General features: G+C 46.5%; 1 protein-coding gene across 1 annotated transcript in view; it reads right to left on the minus strand.

Annotated features, from left to right (window-relative positions):
- LOC134945456 (mucin-2-like) overlaps positions 1-17114 on the minus strand; it is a 99685-nt gene that overhangs the window by 24328 nt on the left and 58243 nt on the right. Inside the window, exons 5-8 of the mRNA XM_063934755.1 lie at positions 15060-15226; positions 14430-14589; positions 13894-14085; positions 9322-9552 (exon numbers count right to left, since the gene is read on the minus strand). Coding sequence (XP_063790825.1) covers positions 9322-9552; positions 13894-14085; positions 14430-14589; positions 15060-15226 — 750 coding nt within the window. The remainder of the gene's footprint in view (positions 1-9321; positions 9553-13893; positions 14086-14429; positions 14590-15059; positions 15227-17114) is intronic.

The following is a 17114-nucleotide window of genomic DNA, read 5'->3' on the forward strand; positions in this document are numbered from 1 at the left end:
GGGGAGACAGAGAGAGAGTATGCCAGCACACACCAGAGCGCTATATAATGCAGGGACTAACTGAATTATGTCCCCTATAGCTGCTATAATATTTACTGCGCCTCAATTTAGTGCCCCCCCTCTCTTTTTTACCCTTTTCTGTAGTGTAGACTGCAGTGGAGAGTCAGGGAGCTTCCTTCCAGCGGAACTGTGAGGGAGAAATGGCACCAGTGTGCTGAGGGAGATGGCTCCGCCCCTTTTTCGGCTGACTTTTCTCCCGCTTTTTTCTGTATTCTGGCAGGGGTAATTACCACATATATAGCCTCTGGGGCTATATATTGTGGTTATTTTGCCAGCCAAGGTGATTTTATTGCTGCTCAGGGCGCCCCCCCCCCCCCCAGCGCCCTGCACCCTCAGTGACCGGAGTGTGAAGTGTGTATGAGGAGCAATGGCGCACAGCTGCAGTGCTGTGCGCTACCTTGGTGAAGACTGAAGTCTTCTGCCGACGATTTTCCGGACCATCTTCTTGCTTCTGGCTCTGTAAGGGGGACGGCGGCGCGGCTCCGGGAACGAACACCAAGGACAGGTCCTGCGGTCGATCCCTCTGGAGCTAATGGTGTCCAGTAGCCTAAGAAGCCCAAGCTAGCTGCAAGCAGGTAGGTTCGCTTCTTCTCCCCTTAGTCCCTCGTTGCAGTGAGCCTGTTGCCAGCAGGTCTCACTGTAAAATAAAAAACCTAACATATACTTTCTTTCTAGGAGCTCAGGAGAGCCCCTAGTGTGCATCCAGCTCGGCCGGGCACAGAAATCTAACTGAGGTCTGGAGGAGGGGCATAGAGGGAGGAGCCAGTGCACACCAGATAGTACCAAATCTTTCTTATAGAGTGCCCAGTCTCCTGCGGAGCCCGTCTATTCCCCATGGTCCTTACGGAGTCCCCAGCATCCACTAGGACGTCAGAGAAAATAGCCTGCGTGCAACCAGGTCTGAATGAGGCCCTATACACGGCACTAGCATCCTACACAGTAATGACGTCTATACTATGCAACACTATACACGGCACTAGCATCCTACACAGTAATGACATCTATACTATGCAACACTACACACGGCACTAGCATCCTACACAGTAATGACGTCTATACTATGCAACACTATACACGGCACTAGCATCCTACACAGTAATGACGTCTATACTATGCAACACTATACACGGCACTAGCATCCTACACAGTAATGACGTCTATACTATGCAACACTATACACGGCACTAGCATCCTACACAGTAATGACGTCTATACTATGTAACACTATACACGGCACTAGCACCCTACACAGTAATGACGTCTATACTATGTAACACTATACACGGCACTAGCACCCCACACAGTAATGACATCTATACTATGCAACACTACACACGGCACTAGCATCCTACACAGTAATGACGTCTATACTATGCAACACTATACACGGCACTAGCATCCTACACAGTAATGACGTCTATACTATGCAACACTATACACGGCACTAGCATCCTACACAGTAATGACGTCTATACTATGCAACACTATACACGGCACTAGCATCCTACACAGTAATGACGTCTATACTATGTAACACTATACACGGCACTAGCATCCTACACAGTAATGACGTCTATACTATGCAACACTATACACGGCACTAGCATCCTACACAGTAATGACATCTATACTATGCAACACTATACACGGCACTAGCATCCTACACAGTAATGACGTCTATACTATGCAACACTATACACGGCACTAGCATCCTACACAGTAATGATGTCTATACTATGCAACACTATACACAGCACTAGCATCCTACACAATAATGGCATCTATACTATGCAACACTATACACGGCACTAGCACCCTACACAGTAATGATGTCTATACTATGCAACACTATACACGGCACTAGCATCCTACACAGTAATGACGTCTATACTATGCAACACTATACACGGCACTAGCACCCCACACAGTAATGACATCTATACTATGCAACACTATACACGGCACTAGCACCCCACACAATAATGACATCTATACTATGTAACACTATACACGGCACTAGCACCCCACACAGTAATGACATCTATACTATGTAACACTATACACAGCACTACCACCACACACAGTAATGACATCTATACTATGTAACACTATACACGGCACTAGCACCCCACACAGTAATGACATCTATACTATGCAACATTATACAAGGCACTAGCACCCCACACAGTAATGACATCTATACTATGTAACACTATACAAGGCACTAGCACCCCACACAGTAATGACATCTATACTATGTAACACTATACAAGGCACTAGCACCACACACAGTAATGACATCTATACTATGTAACACTATACACTGCACTAGCACCCCACGCAGTAATGACATCTATACTATGTAACACTATACACGGCACTAACACCCTACACATTAATGACATCTATACTATGCAACACTATACACGGCACTAACACCCTACACAGTAATGACATCTATACTATGCAACACTATACACAGCCCTACCACCACACACAGTAATGACATCTATACTATGTAACACTATACACGGCACTAGCACCCCACACAGTAATGACGTCTATACTATGCAACACTATACACGGCACTAGCACCCCACACAGTAATGACATCTATACTATACAACACTATACACGGCACTAGCACCCCACACAGTAATGTCATCTATACTATGTAACACTATAAACAGCACTAGCACCCCACACAGTAATGTCATCTATACTATGTAACACTATACACAGCACTAGCACCCCACACAGTAATGACATCTATACTATGCAACACTATACACGGCACTAACACCCTACACAATACTAACACTGTGGCACAGTACAACCCACACAGTAATGACACACAAAACATGCCATATTTTACATTACACTGCCACCCCACCCATCCACTCTGACTTACAGCATACCATGCATTCTACACAATACTGACCGCCTGTAAAATACAACAATATACACTAGAATGCCATCTACTGCGCCACACACAACCACATACCACCATTTCACGTAGCACATCAACCTGAGCCGCACTTCCTTACCAGGGAAACATTCTATACAACATATGTCTTACATAATGAGCTACAGTGTCTGTCACTGACATGTGCAGTGAGAGTTGGGTGGAGGAACACCCACCCACTCACCACCTGTGACCCTGCTCTCACATCTCACTGATACCAATTAGGAACTTGTGGGGACTTAAATACACATGAAAGAAAGAGACGGGGTAGTGACAGGAACAAAACCACAGCCGGGCACAACAGGTAGCGAGTTGCGAATAACAGGTCCATAATACTGATACAGGTAACTAGATGGTTATATGGATATATGGGCAGAAGTACTGAAGCCTTGGAGAGAGATAAACTACCAATTAGCTGGTTGGCTGGTACTTTGGAGCCCATTTATCAACTGTCACGTGTTTGAAAGGTGATAGTTGGGAGCTGATTGTCTGGAGTTTATCTCTCTCCACTTTATCTTTCCCCAAGGCTTAGTACAACTGCCCATATATCGGTCTAGCCCTCTACTGATCTTTACTGTCACGTGACAAGCTGACCCACAATTAGTGTGCAGGAGAGTTACATGCAAACATATCATTATATTGTAATAGTGACGTATTGTTATAATGGTGTCTTTGAACTTCCCACCAAGCAAAAACTGCATCCTATTTAGTAAATTATAATAAAATGAACAAACTAATAAAATATCATAGTTATAGTAAATGCCAACACTGATGATGTTGTATAAATGTTAAATATATTTGTTGGGTCCCACAGAAACAATGACCAAATGGAAAAGTTAAAGCGAGAACTGACTTCAGAGATAATACAGGTAAAGACTCCCCTTTGCTCTCCCCTTTGTCTGGGGACACATCTTACCTACCTATTTGCTCCTTACAATATTATAATTCTAACTGTGTCCCCTCCACTTAGAATTGTGACTACTCCCAATATGTCACTTCATTGAAAAGGTTTCTCCCATTCCCTTTGGGCCTCATTCTATGTCGGGCGCTGTAGAACAATTTTTCTTCAGCACATGCATCCCAATTCTCTACGCACAGAGGCGCAGTCGCGTTTCAGGCTTACAGTAGATGCGCTGTTTCAGAATTTTTACTGGGCGGTCCCTGGTGGCGACAGGGAGGTGGCCAAGTGGAGATAGCCTGTCTTATGGAATTTGCCCTAGCCACCACCTCTAGATGGTTAGGAAACGGAGATAGTAAAACTATCACCTCCAACGTCGGGATCTGCAATGTCGGTCATGTGACTGCCGGCATCCGGACAACCGGGATTTCATACTGAACCCGTAACCCAGTGGTAAGGCAATATGGAGGATGACAACTATTAATACTTAGATTAAAAATTTAATTAACTGCACCCTCCCGGACACTGCTTCGGATAGTCACGGAGCATGATTTAAAGATTTATATTTATGCATACGTGTGGTATTAGTTTAGTTTGGGATGCTTATATTGTAATATTCATGATATTACCCTGTTGCCCATTGCCCGCCCTGCATTCCCTCAGCGAAATATCTTTGCTCCTTATAACGTTTTCTGTGTGGCTTCAGGAGTAGTCCGGGAGGAAACGTATCCTCTATGTCTCCTTGATGATGTATTTCCTTTTTTTTTCTCTCCTATATTGATTGTTCTAGGAGTGGGGCGGGCGGTCTCCCCGCACCTCACCCCGACCCCATGTGTTGCCTAGCTGGGCAACCCTGTTTGGCATCCCTGTGGTGCCCGTTCTGTTTTCCTCTCCTACTATTTCTCCCACCTTCCCTGTCTTTCCTACCTCTCCAAGTTATAGTACACAAGTTACCTCTTGGGTTCCGTTACATGGAATATGTATGTAGATTGATTTTCACATTGTTCACTGTTATGCCTAATGGTTAATGTTCTCTCCTTAAACGTGAAAGGGCTGAATTCACCAAATAAATGGCGACTGGCCTTGCGCCATTTTGCAAAATGTAAGGCGCACATAGTGGCCTTACAGGAGACCCACTTCATGTCGTTGTCACCTCCCTCCCTGAAAGATAACAAATTCCCCACAGGTTATATGTCCAACGGCCCGAAGAAAAAGGCTGGGGTCGCTATATTATTCTCCAGTTCATGTGACTTCTCTCTAGATCATCAAATCGCAGACAAAGAGGGTAGATATCTTATCCTGACAGGTAAACTGGAGGATAGGCCGGTCACTATAGCCACGTTGTACACTCCCAATACCAAACAAATACCTTTCTTTAGGACATTTTTTAAACTCCTCCAGATGCACGTATCGGGCGCTTTGTTATTGCTGGGGGATTTTAACATGGTCCCTGACCCAGCGGTAGATAAATCCTTAGCCGGACCCTCCCCCAGAGCGAGCGCGCAGTGAGATAGATCCTATGCCTTTAGGAATATTCTACATGAGTATGACCTCTACGATGTCTGGAGAGCGAAGAACCCGACCTGCAGGGATTATTCGTTCTTCTTCCCGGTACATGGCTCTTTCTCTAGGATCGATTTAGCATTATCAGATAAGTGGACTCTCCAACAGGTTTCAAAGGCTTCTATCCTGCCAGTATCGTGGTCCGATCACTCTGCTCTCTCTGTCCATTGGAATCCCCGCAGCGTGCGATCCTCTCCTACCTTATGGCGCCTTGGAACCTATCTCCTCTCGAATGCGGATGCTCACCGGTCTATTACACAGGCCCTCTCCCTGTACATTGAAACCAATGTCCCAGCGGACACGTCCATCTTTACATACTGGTGTGCCCTTAAGGCGGTAGTCAGGGGAGCGGCTATCCAGGCAGCAGCCTATATTCGCAGGACCTCCCGGGAAAAACAGTTAGAACTCGAAGTCCGCCTTAGGGACTTAGACGCCCTACTCAAGCTGAACCCCACTAATAAGAAAATATATCGAGACCTGATTCGGGTCAGGGATGAGATGAATAAATTGACTCTAACGGAGGTCCACAAAAACCTTTTTCGAATGCGACAGAAGTTTTATACGCAGGGGGACAGGGCGGGCAGAATGCTTGCGCGCAAATTGAGGGGGAAAAATGCTAGAGAGGGTGAAATCTATTATCAATGTAAATAATATCAAGATAACCGATCCAGCAGATATTGCAAATTCCTTCGCCACATACTACGCCTCCCTATATAACTTGAAAGACGACGTATCGGTCTCGCAGCCCACACCAGCCGATATAGAGGCCTTTTTGAAAGATGTTCACCTCCCCTCCATAGACCCGGCTACGCTACAGACTTTAAATCGACCTTGGTCCCAGATAGAAATTGCCCAAGCAATAGATTCACTCCCAGTGGACAAGGCTCCAGGTCCCGATCGATTTATAAATAAGTTTTATAAATGCTTCAAGGACACCCTTACACCTATCCTGGACGGAGTCTACAATCATGCTTCCTCCGTCGGGAATTTCCCAGTAGAAATGCTAGAGGCTCGTGTAGTCGCCTTCCCTAAGCCTGGGAAGAATCCTGCCATGATGTCTAACTATCGCCATATAGCTCTATTAAATACTGATCTGAAAATCTATGCAAAGTTAGTGGCCAACAGGCTCAACCCCCTGCTCCCCTCGCTCATCCATTGTGATCAAGTGGGATTTGTACCCGGCAGGCAATCCCCCGATAACACTAGTCGGGTAATAAATGTGTTGGACGCCTTTTCTTCATCTGATTCTCCTTTATTGTTACTTTCATTAGACGCGGAAAAGGCGTTCGATCGCCTCCATTGGGGGTACCTACAGGCGGTTCTTTGTAAGTTTGGCCTTATAGGTAGGGTTCTCTCCTCCATTTTGGCTTTATACTCCCAACCCTCAGCAAGAGTGTGTGTGAATGGTCTCCTCTCCTCTTCTTTTCAGATCACGAATGGCACGCGCCAAGGGTGCCCCCTATCCCCGCTAGTATTTGCTCAGGCAATAGAACCTTTGGCTAAAAAAATACGATCTTCGTCATTGATTAAAGGAGTGGAGTATCAGGGACATTCTCATAAGATATGTCTCTTCGCGGACGATGTCCTTCTGTCTCCTACTGCTCCCACTACCTCCCTGCGAGCTTTACACACACTCTTGTCTGAATACTCAGATGTATCTTATTATAAACTCAATGGTACCAAGATGGAGGCACTCCCTATTAACTTCCCGCCCTCCCTTTTATCCGCGCTGAAAACGTCCTACTCGTATTCCTGGCAGGATAGAAGCCTCAAATATCTGGGGATCCACATCACCCAGAAGTTGGACGATCTAATCTCCGCTAATTACCCCCCCCCCCCCCTACTGTGCAAATTTACAGCTCTGGTCTCGGACTGGATGATGCATCATGTCTCATGGTCAGGCGAATAGCTGCACTTAAGATGACGGCCCTCCCCAGGCTCATGTATCTATTTCGAGCCATCCCTTTCCTCCTACCCAACTACCTTTTGTCCAAATTTAATGCTATATTCAACTCTTATGTTTGGAAAGGTAAGAAACCGAGGTTAGCCAGGAAAACAATGATCCGACCCAAGCGAGAGGGGGGTCTGGCGTATCCGGATTTGCATTCCTACCAACTGGCTTGCCGTCTAGCGCAGATAGGGGCATGGTATTTACAGTCTCCGTACAAATCATGGGTCCGACTCGAACAAGGGCTAATTGCCCCGTTACCCCTGACTGATGTTTTGTTACTACCGAAGTCGGAGGGCAATCTTTTGACCAATAGATCTCTCTCTGTTCAATCCACACGGAGGGCTTGGTTGGAGGTAGTGCGGGGTGGAGGCGCCATAACCCTCCCTACCCAGGCTCTGTCCTTGACGGGCATAGCCTCCCTTATCCCAGACTTACAATTCGATTCATGGATATTGAAGGGAATCCTGTCTTTACAGGATATAATGGTGAATGATACTCTTCTCTCTTTTGCCCAGATTCAGGAAAAATTCCTGTTGCCGCATGGGGAATTTTTATAAATACTTGCAACTCAGACACTGGCTCCACGGGGTCTCAACGCCCCCCCACACCCTATCCTCCTTACCTAAACTTGTTCAGAAGTTCCTGGATACTGGGGAAGGCAGGGGAGGAATTACTAAATGGTATACTTACATTGTTAATCCACAACCCCCACAGAAAGCCCCCTTTCAAGTGAAATGGGAGGCGGACCTTAGGTGCTCAGTTTCAGAGGAGGAATGGGAGATGGTATTTAGGTCCTGCTACACAGTATCTAAATGTATATCACATGTAGAACTATCATATAAACTCCTCCACCGCTTATACTTCACCCCATCCCGCTTGCATGCGATGCGGCCCTCCACTTCTAATATGTGTTGGCGTAACTGCGGTAAGGTCGGCACCTTAATGCATATTTTCTGGGACTGCCCAGTGCTTACCCCGCTGTGGACCTCTGTCTTTCACCTCTTAGAACTTGTGTTGGGCCTTTCGGTAATCCCCCACACACGTCTGGCTCTCCTTCACATATATTATGGTGGTTTATCGCCAGGCGATCGATACATCTTAGGACATATACTTATCTCAACCAAACTACTAATTGGTCGCCAATGGCGCTCCACAAGGATTCCCCATATATTAGCAATAGAGATGGCCGTACAGTCGCACTGCGAATTTGAGACAGCGGGAGTTGCCTATACCACTAACCCATCATGCCCACTGCTCTGCTGGTATTCGTGGTCTAACTATTGGCATAATCGCTCACCAAACCCCACCCCCCCCCCCACGACACTTAGAAATATTTGTTATCATTTTCAGATGTATTTACTGTTGGTTGGATTTAGCCTCACGTGATTTCCCTGTACTATGTTCTTCTTATTATCCTCTATGTAATTCTGTTTGTTTTTTGCTAAACAGTCTGTGTACCCCCCTCAATCCTTCCCTTCCCCTTCTTTCTTTTCTGTACCCCTCTCCCTTTTGCTTTGTTTACCCGCAAAATAATAAAAATTAATATTGAAATAAAAAGAAAAAAATGTAATTAACAAGTGGGCTGATCCAGTAATATTCTTAGGGCTGCATTCAATCCATTTACTAGGAGCCAAATATATAAGTCTCATAACTATATATTATATATCTATCTATTATATATATATATATATCTGTGGATAAAAAAATATAATAAAATGTAACTAAACTGAACACAAGTAATAGCATAAAACAGTAACGCAGAACAGGAGTATATAACTATGTGACTCTAGATTTTACTGACCCCCCACTCCCTCTTGCTTAGAGTCCTAGGTTGCCTAAGCTTAGTCTAAAATCCATTCCATGACTATAGACCTTGTCTATTACCTGGGTGGAGCCCTTGTAGGTGGCTGTGGAGGATTTGGTGGGGCGCTGTTCCGTAACCCATCCTGGCACCCACACACGCAGCTTCCCAGGGCCTGCAGTGGAAACACCTCTTCGGAGCTGCTGAAAGCCGGGTTATCCAGGGAATTGAGTGAGGCAGAGGCCGTCAGCCATGTTTGTGAGGGACACCAGAAATGGGTGGGGACGTCATCAAAGCGACTGAACCTCCTGTAACTGATTACAGACACACTGTCATGGAACCCAGCATACAGAACCCAAAGTAGTAGGAAGATAATTAATATGGAAGAACAAAACATGTTAAACTGTTATTTATACTACGTTGAATTGCGCACTCTCCCCTTTCCAATAATCCCAATATTACAACTCTTACCGTCCTATTAATGACAGTCCCACATTGGAAAGTATTCAGCTATGGTATACGGCAGGCTGCCATATAACTTTATCCAGACCTGTCCTGTAGTGCACATGGTGAGAAGGTATTAGACTGCATGCTGAAGATGAGGGTCTAAAACTGTATTTTATGAATAACTGAACACGTCAGGCCACCACTGGTAGAGTTCCCGTCTGTCCGGCAAGTCCCAGAGTTCTCATTTTTATCAGTTCCAAATCTGGGGTACAAATTAATTTTTGTAACTCTTGTAGTTTCCCCTTTCCCTGCAGCCTATGGGCTGGGTGACAGGAAAAGCCAGTAGACATGAGGTGGACTGGGTTTTTATATATCTTCATAGCATACTTGCCTACCTGACCCCCTCCATGAGGGAAAAAATGCTCTGTTTCTGGACTTTCCTGGTAATGTATGATTGCCATCACCTGTGGTGAAACACCTTTCTTATCAATTAACTAGCTCACCACAGGTGATGGCAATCATACATTACCAGGAAAGTCCAGGAACAGAGCATTTTCTCCCTCATGGAGAGGGTTAGGTAGGCAAGTATGCTTCATAGCAATACTTCATATCATATATCCCTTCTTCTACCCCCTCCTATATCATACCTCCCAACATGACCCTCTCCAGGAGGGACACAACGCTCTGCTTCTGGACTTTTCTCTTAATGTATGATTGCCGGCACCTGTTTTGAACAGGTTAATGGATAAGAAAGGTGTTTCAGCACAGGTGATGGCAATAATACATTAAGGGAAAAGTCCTGGAGCAGAGCATTGTGTCCCTCCTGGAGAGGGTCATGTTGGGAGGGATGCTATATCCCTAACTACAGCCTATAATATAATAACCTATGTGTATCTTGTCTGCCGTCAAATTATATATTTCTAAGTGTTTCTTATCTGCCTAAATTTCTATGTTTCTATGTACAGTAATACCCTAACCCCAAACCTCACCCTAACCCAACCCTAAACCAAACTTGATACCCTATCCCATAGTGCCTAATTCAGGAGAAGACGATGCTTACCACTTCAGGGAGTGGGGCCAGGCTGTCTTTCACTATGCCCTGCCCCTAAAATGGTGTAATTCACGGGTCCACAGGGAGGGGGTGGGGCTAAAAAGATGAACAAAAGATGGCGATACCCTATAGAAACCTATGGGCTTCTTACCAACGGCCACCGCAATCCGCCGCTGATGCCAACCCCCTTCCCCCGGCATACCTCCGTTATGGCAGGCCTGGCCCCAGAAGCTAAACTCCTCCTTCCCCTAACAACACAGCGGGAGGTCCTTCCGGCTGCAGGGAGGAGGAGGAGGCAACCAGGACAGCCTGCATGCCGTGCAGGAAGGAGAGGGAGAGCCCAGGGAGGTGGCGGAGACCCCCCCGCACACCACCTCACAGGTATCGCGGGGGGCCTCCGTCACCACATTGCGATGTTAATACATCCCGCCCCAAGGCTTCATAAATAGGGGCCCATTAAGCAGTGATAAAAGTGGAGAAGTGAGCCAGTGGAGAAGTTGCCCATGCAACCAATCAGCATTGACGTAACATTTATAATTTGCATACTATAAAAGTATACAGAGCAGCTGATTGGTTGCCATGGGCAACTTCTCCACTTTTATCACTGCTTAGTACATCTCCCCCTAAGTACCCTACCCTAAATGAAGCACAGGGAAGATTTTATGGCCTAAGGACGTTTCCAGTCCCCATGGGTGTCCATTTTAAAATGGTATGGACCTTGAATATGCTAGGCCGGAGAAAAGTGGGCACTTTGTGGTGAAATGGGGCAGTGGACGAAATGTTTTGCATCTTTGCTCTGTTTGACGCTGACATCTTTTCCTTCCTCTTCTTTTCCAAAATATGGTGACCCTATCATTAGAGGCTTTACTGGCTTAATGTGATAGGCATTAAGTATTGGGGTTATTTATGCTCAATCCTCTACGGGAAGCAAGAAATAAAGTGATTTGTACTTTCCTAAAATCCCACTGAGTGTCACTGCGCAGGTTTCCGCTGATTCAGCCTCCCGTTAGCTTTTCACAATATGCAGCAGTAATTCACAAAAATGTGTGATGCTGGAGTACCATCATTTTTGGCGATGTGCGCAGAAATTAATTACCCTTAAGTTTTGCACGTTACTGCATTTTTCATTCTTTGGAGTAAAACTATATCGTCAGAAAAACACTATTACTTGCAGTGTCAGAAACACAAGGAATGGAGAATACAATTTCTAGAGAGAGTACATGCTACAGTATAATACCATTCATCACCCAGTATATTACCATTCATCACCGGTTACCATGGTAACAGACGGGCGTTTCTAGAGAGGAGGAGGCCCGAGTGCAGGCTCCGGCTGGGCCCCCTCCACTCTAGTCGGCAGCGCTGTGTAGACTCTGGGCACTAGGGTCCCTAGGGGACCCTAGCACTGTCCCAGAGACTACAGCGCCTGCGCAGTTCTCCGGGAAAATGGCGCGGCAGTCATTTTCCTAGTGATTTACCTACTGCGCATGCGCAAAACACCGGGAAAATGGTGTCGCGCCATTTTCCCAGTGATATCAGCAGCGCTGCTGCTGCGCCGCGGGACTCCCGAGGGTAAGGATTTCTACTAATGGGTGCAGGGTGTGCGATGTGGGCCCCCCTGGACACCGTACACACTGCACCCATTATAAATACACCAGCATACTTCCCAACACAATGCTCTGCTTCTGGACTTTTCTCTTAATGTACGATTGCCGGCACCTGTTTGGAACAGGCTAATGGATAAGAAAGGTGTTTCAGCACAGGTGATGGCAATCATAAATTAAGAGGGAAGCGCAGGATCAGAGCATACTGTCCCTCCTGGAGAGGGTCATGATGGGAGGTATGCGCCAGTGGTAACAGATTGCCAGGTTGGCCTCATTACTGCCTCGACTTTCACACCCTGCGCAAGTGTCTTTCAGTAACTGTAGCAGCCAGTAGGGGGCGACCAAGAAAAGGGATTCTGGGTCCGATGCATCATCGCTTGGAGAGTGATAAAAAGGAGAGTGAAAAGTGCCAAACAATCAGCTCCTATCTGCCATTTTTCAAACACAGCCTGTCACATGGCAGTTAGGAGCTGATTGGCTGGCACTTTTCTTTCTCCATTTTATCACTCTCCATGCGATGATGCATCTAGCCGTTAATGTATTTGAAAAATGTGTTTGAAAATGAAGGTTAAGAGCTGATTGGTTGGTACATATCTATCTCTATCTCTCTCAAAGCTTTGATTAATCTCCTCCTTGGTGCTAAACTGTGCCAAGGTAGCGCTAGATTAACAACAATAAAAAATATATGAATACATGTTTGCTTAGTTAACACATATTGGTGGAATGCACGGCCAACCAATGGAAATCTAGTCTCGGATTGCCATGGCGACCAATCACTTGGGGGGGGGGGGGATTTAATTCTGTGCAATTTTGAATGCGCACATTGGTGGTCATTCCAAGTTGTTCGCTCGTTGCCGTTTTTCGCAACGCAGCGATTAGGTGGAAAATGCGCATGCGCATGGTACGCAGCGCGCATGCGCTTAGTAATTTAACACAAAACTTTGGAGATTTACACAAGCTCGAGCGACGTTTTTTCAACGCTCGGGTGATCGTAGTGTGATTGACAGGAAGTGGGTGTTTCTGGGCGGCAACTTGGCGTTTTCAGGGAGTGTGCTAAAAAACGCAGGCGTGCCAGGTAAAAACGCAGGAGTGGCTGGAGAAACGGGGGAGTGGCTGGCCGAACGCAGGGCGTGTTTGTGACGTCAAACCAGGAACTAAACAGACCGAGGTGATCGCAATATAGGAGTAGGTCTGGAGCTACTCAGAAACTGCTAGGAATTATTTAGTAGCAGTTCTGCTAATCTTTCGTTCGCTATTCTGCTAAGCTAAGATACACTCCCAGAGGGCGGCGGCCTAACGTGTGCAATGCTGCTAAAAGCAGCTAGCGAGCGAACAACTCGGAATGACCACCATTACCATCTATTATGGTAGCCAAACTTTTCTGATCTTTCTGCACACCTGAATGGGGAATGAGGGAAATTAGCAAAGTTACTAGTCATGAAATGTCTTAACCTAACCGTTGTGGCCTTCACATTGGGTGGAATCGCCCCTTTTTAAGTCAAGACTTACAGCAGCATACTCAGTCACAGTGACATGACATACCCTATGCAGTATACCTGCTTTGTGTCTGTGCCACTTTCTGTTGGAGGATCTGTGTCTGAAACCTCCGCACCAGGAAGAAAACAGCAGCTGCGGCACAAATAATAATGCAGAACACAATGGCGCAGGAAATGGCGGCGAGGCGATGGTGACTCATTCGGTAGTCGCAGGTTTGTCCCATGTACCAGAAATCTCTGCCGACTGGGCACCTAATGGCGTCAGGAGATATGAAATCAGAACAAGGCATAATAACAGATAGCAGAAAATCCCCGGTTCTTGTAATCCTAAATGACTATGCAGACTTGAACACCCTGCGGCTCTCCTGTGTCTCGGGAACTACACGTATAAGCATGCCTTTTAGCTGGCTTGACATGCTGGAACTTGTGGTTCCCCAGCAGTACAAAAGGCGCAGGTTGCGTATCTCTATTTTAAAAGGATGCTATACTAAAATTACTTCAAATTCAATTAAAACATCTTACTTCTTTATTGACAATCAACTTTTTATATTTCTATTCGTACAAAGTCAGATTGAAATACAGACGCCACTACTCACTGGCACTCAGGCTCCTGCCCCTTGCGATGAACGCAGATACCGTTGTTGTGGCAGAAGGTACTGTGGCAGGGTGACAGACAGAGGGCGCTATACTCGCGTAGAGGCACACACTGGAATTCCCGGGGGCAAGAGAACCACTCTGAACATGGATCAGCACGATCTTCCATGGAAGAGAGAGAAGACATTGTGTGGTGTGTTACATATTAATGTTATCATAGTTTTGGTAATAAAAGCCCTTGGCAGGAGTTGAGACTCAGCCCAATAAATTGCGGCCCCTTTAGGCAGGGAACGACTTCCTCTCCTGCGGTGGATATTTAATGAAGTGAAATTGCTGCAGAATTACTGAAGGGACATAAAATGTGATTGTTCTTGAATGGATATCAATTACTAGATTGTGTCAGCAGCATGCAGGCCTTTATAGAGGAAGCAGAGACAGACACAGAGAGGGGAGCGGGTCAGCGGGTCAGCTCTCTGCAGAGAATTTGTGGTTATTACAGGAAGAAAATATTTCTAGGCACATGTAACCAGAGAACAGGTTAAAGTTCAAACCATCCATAATGCCGCAACAGTTAGATGGTTAGATGGCTCTTTACGTCACCCCGGCAGACTGTCTGTCTGTGGTTTACTCACCTGCCAGGGGAGCACTGTACATCCTGGAGAAGAAGGTGTTCTGGGAGGATGCAGAGGACCCGAAAAGCAAGGTTGGGCTAGTAAGGACCAGTTCCTGCGCCGCAGACATGGGACTTCCTATTCGCACAGTGAATAGCACTTTATATTCTATGGCCATCCCAGACAGCCTGAAACGACAAGCATGCAGCGATTGCCAGAGCAGTCTGGAAGGCAGATTTATTATACTGTGTGTAAAACATCCTGCAGTATGGCGCTATGAATGTGTGTGTGCAGGGAGGGGGTTAAATAAATAGCACAGCAAACAACTGGTGACATGCTTTAGAATGAATGTGCACTTGTCTTTAACTAGTGATCAAGCACCATGGCCCTGCAGTGTGATCTGTCTACTACTTCTACTAGTGATCAAGCACCATGGCCCTGCAGTGTGATCTGTCTACTACTTCTACTAGTGATCAAGCACCATGGCCCTGCAGTGTGATCTGTCTACTACTTCTACTAGTGATCAAGCACCATGGCCCTGCAGTGTGATCTGTCTACTACTTCTACTAGTGATCAAGCACCATGGCCCTGCAGTGTGATCTGTCTACTACTTCTACTAGTGATCAAGCACCATGGCCCTGCAGCGTGTGGTCTGTCTACTACTTCTACTGGTGATCAAGCACCATGGCCCTGCAGTGTGATCTGTCTACTACTTCTACTAGTGATCAAGCACCATGGCCCTGCAGCGTGTGGTCTGTCTACTACTTCTACTGGTGATCAAGCACCATGGCCCTGCAGCGTGTGGTCTGTCTACTACTTCTACTGGTGATCAAGCACCATGGCCCTGCAGTGTGATCTGTCTATTACCCTGCTGTTATTATTTTCACCACAATGCTCTCTGTCACTACTGTGCACTACAACTAGTGATCTATGCCTATTACACTGTTCTTGTCGCTGGGCATAATTCAGATGTGGCTGGAGGTGCTATCACTTGCTTGGAAGCAGCAGTGATAGCGCTGTATGGTGATGCAGCAGGGGGTTTATTACAAGCAGACGCCTCATGCTGCAGTAGTGATCCTGCGTCGTAGGATGTAGCATTGGATCACTGGACTCACCATAGGACGGCTTGTGGTACCCATGATTCCGCACAAGCCGCCCGTTGCAGAGGACGGGAGATCTCCGTGCAACCACGGAGGTCCCTGGCCTCTTCCCTCCCCTAAACAACGGCAACACGCCTCCGTCTGAAGAAACGGAGGCCATCGCTGCCCCCTCCCCTCCCCCAAACAGCATTAGACTGACTGCGTCATGTGTGACAGGACGCGTTTGCGCATGTGGTACTTAGCGGAGCAAGGCGCACCATCCGACCACATCTGAATCAAGCCAATTGCCGCTAGTGTGCACAACAACTAGTGATCTAATGCTGGGTTCGCACTAGGACGACCTATCTGATGAATGGTAAGAGCATACACACTTTTTTTTTTACATGTGCCTGCCCAGTTGTGTGTCTGGGCAAGCACATTTACATGTGCCTGCCCAGCGATACGTGGTTCACAGACGTATCATTGGTACACACCCGCTGATGCGCCTACGATACATCAGCCAGTGCATACCCAGCTTACGGGGGAGATGTATGAAGTAGAGAAAAGAGTGGAGAGTGAGCCAGTGGAGAAGTTGCCCCATGGCAACCATTTAGCACTGAGGTTAAATTTATCAAGTGCATTCTATAAAAATATAAGTAGCAGCTGATTGGTTGCCATGGGCATTTTCTCCACTGGCTCACTTCTCCACTCTTTTCACTGCTTCATACATCTCCCTCCTAAGTCTATTACACTGCTGTTATCATTGTCACTACTGTGCACTACAACTAGTGATATAAGGCACTCATTCAGTTCTGCTAAAACGCAAAATCTGCTACTGAAAAAATTGCCCAGGACAGGGCAAGGCTGCCCAGCAATAGAAATGCTGCGATCGCATCTAAAAATGCAAACGCCACGCAGGCATCGCGACCATCGGGCTTACCGGTAGCCCCACTGCATACGCAGCATGGCTGCGTATGCAGGAGCACCGACACCATGT

The sequence above is a fragment of the Pseudophryne corroboree genome, chromosome 7 (assembly GCF_028390025.1).
Source record: "Pseudophryne corroboree isolate aPseCor3 chromosome 7, aPseCor3.hap2, whole genome shotgun sequence".
Taxonomy (NCBI): Eukaryota; Metazoa; Chordata; class Amphibia; order Anura; family Myobatrachidae; genus Pseudophryne; species Pseudophryne corroboree.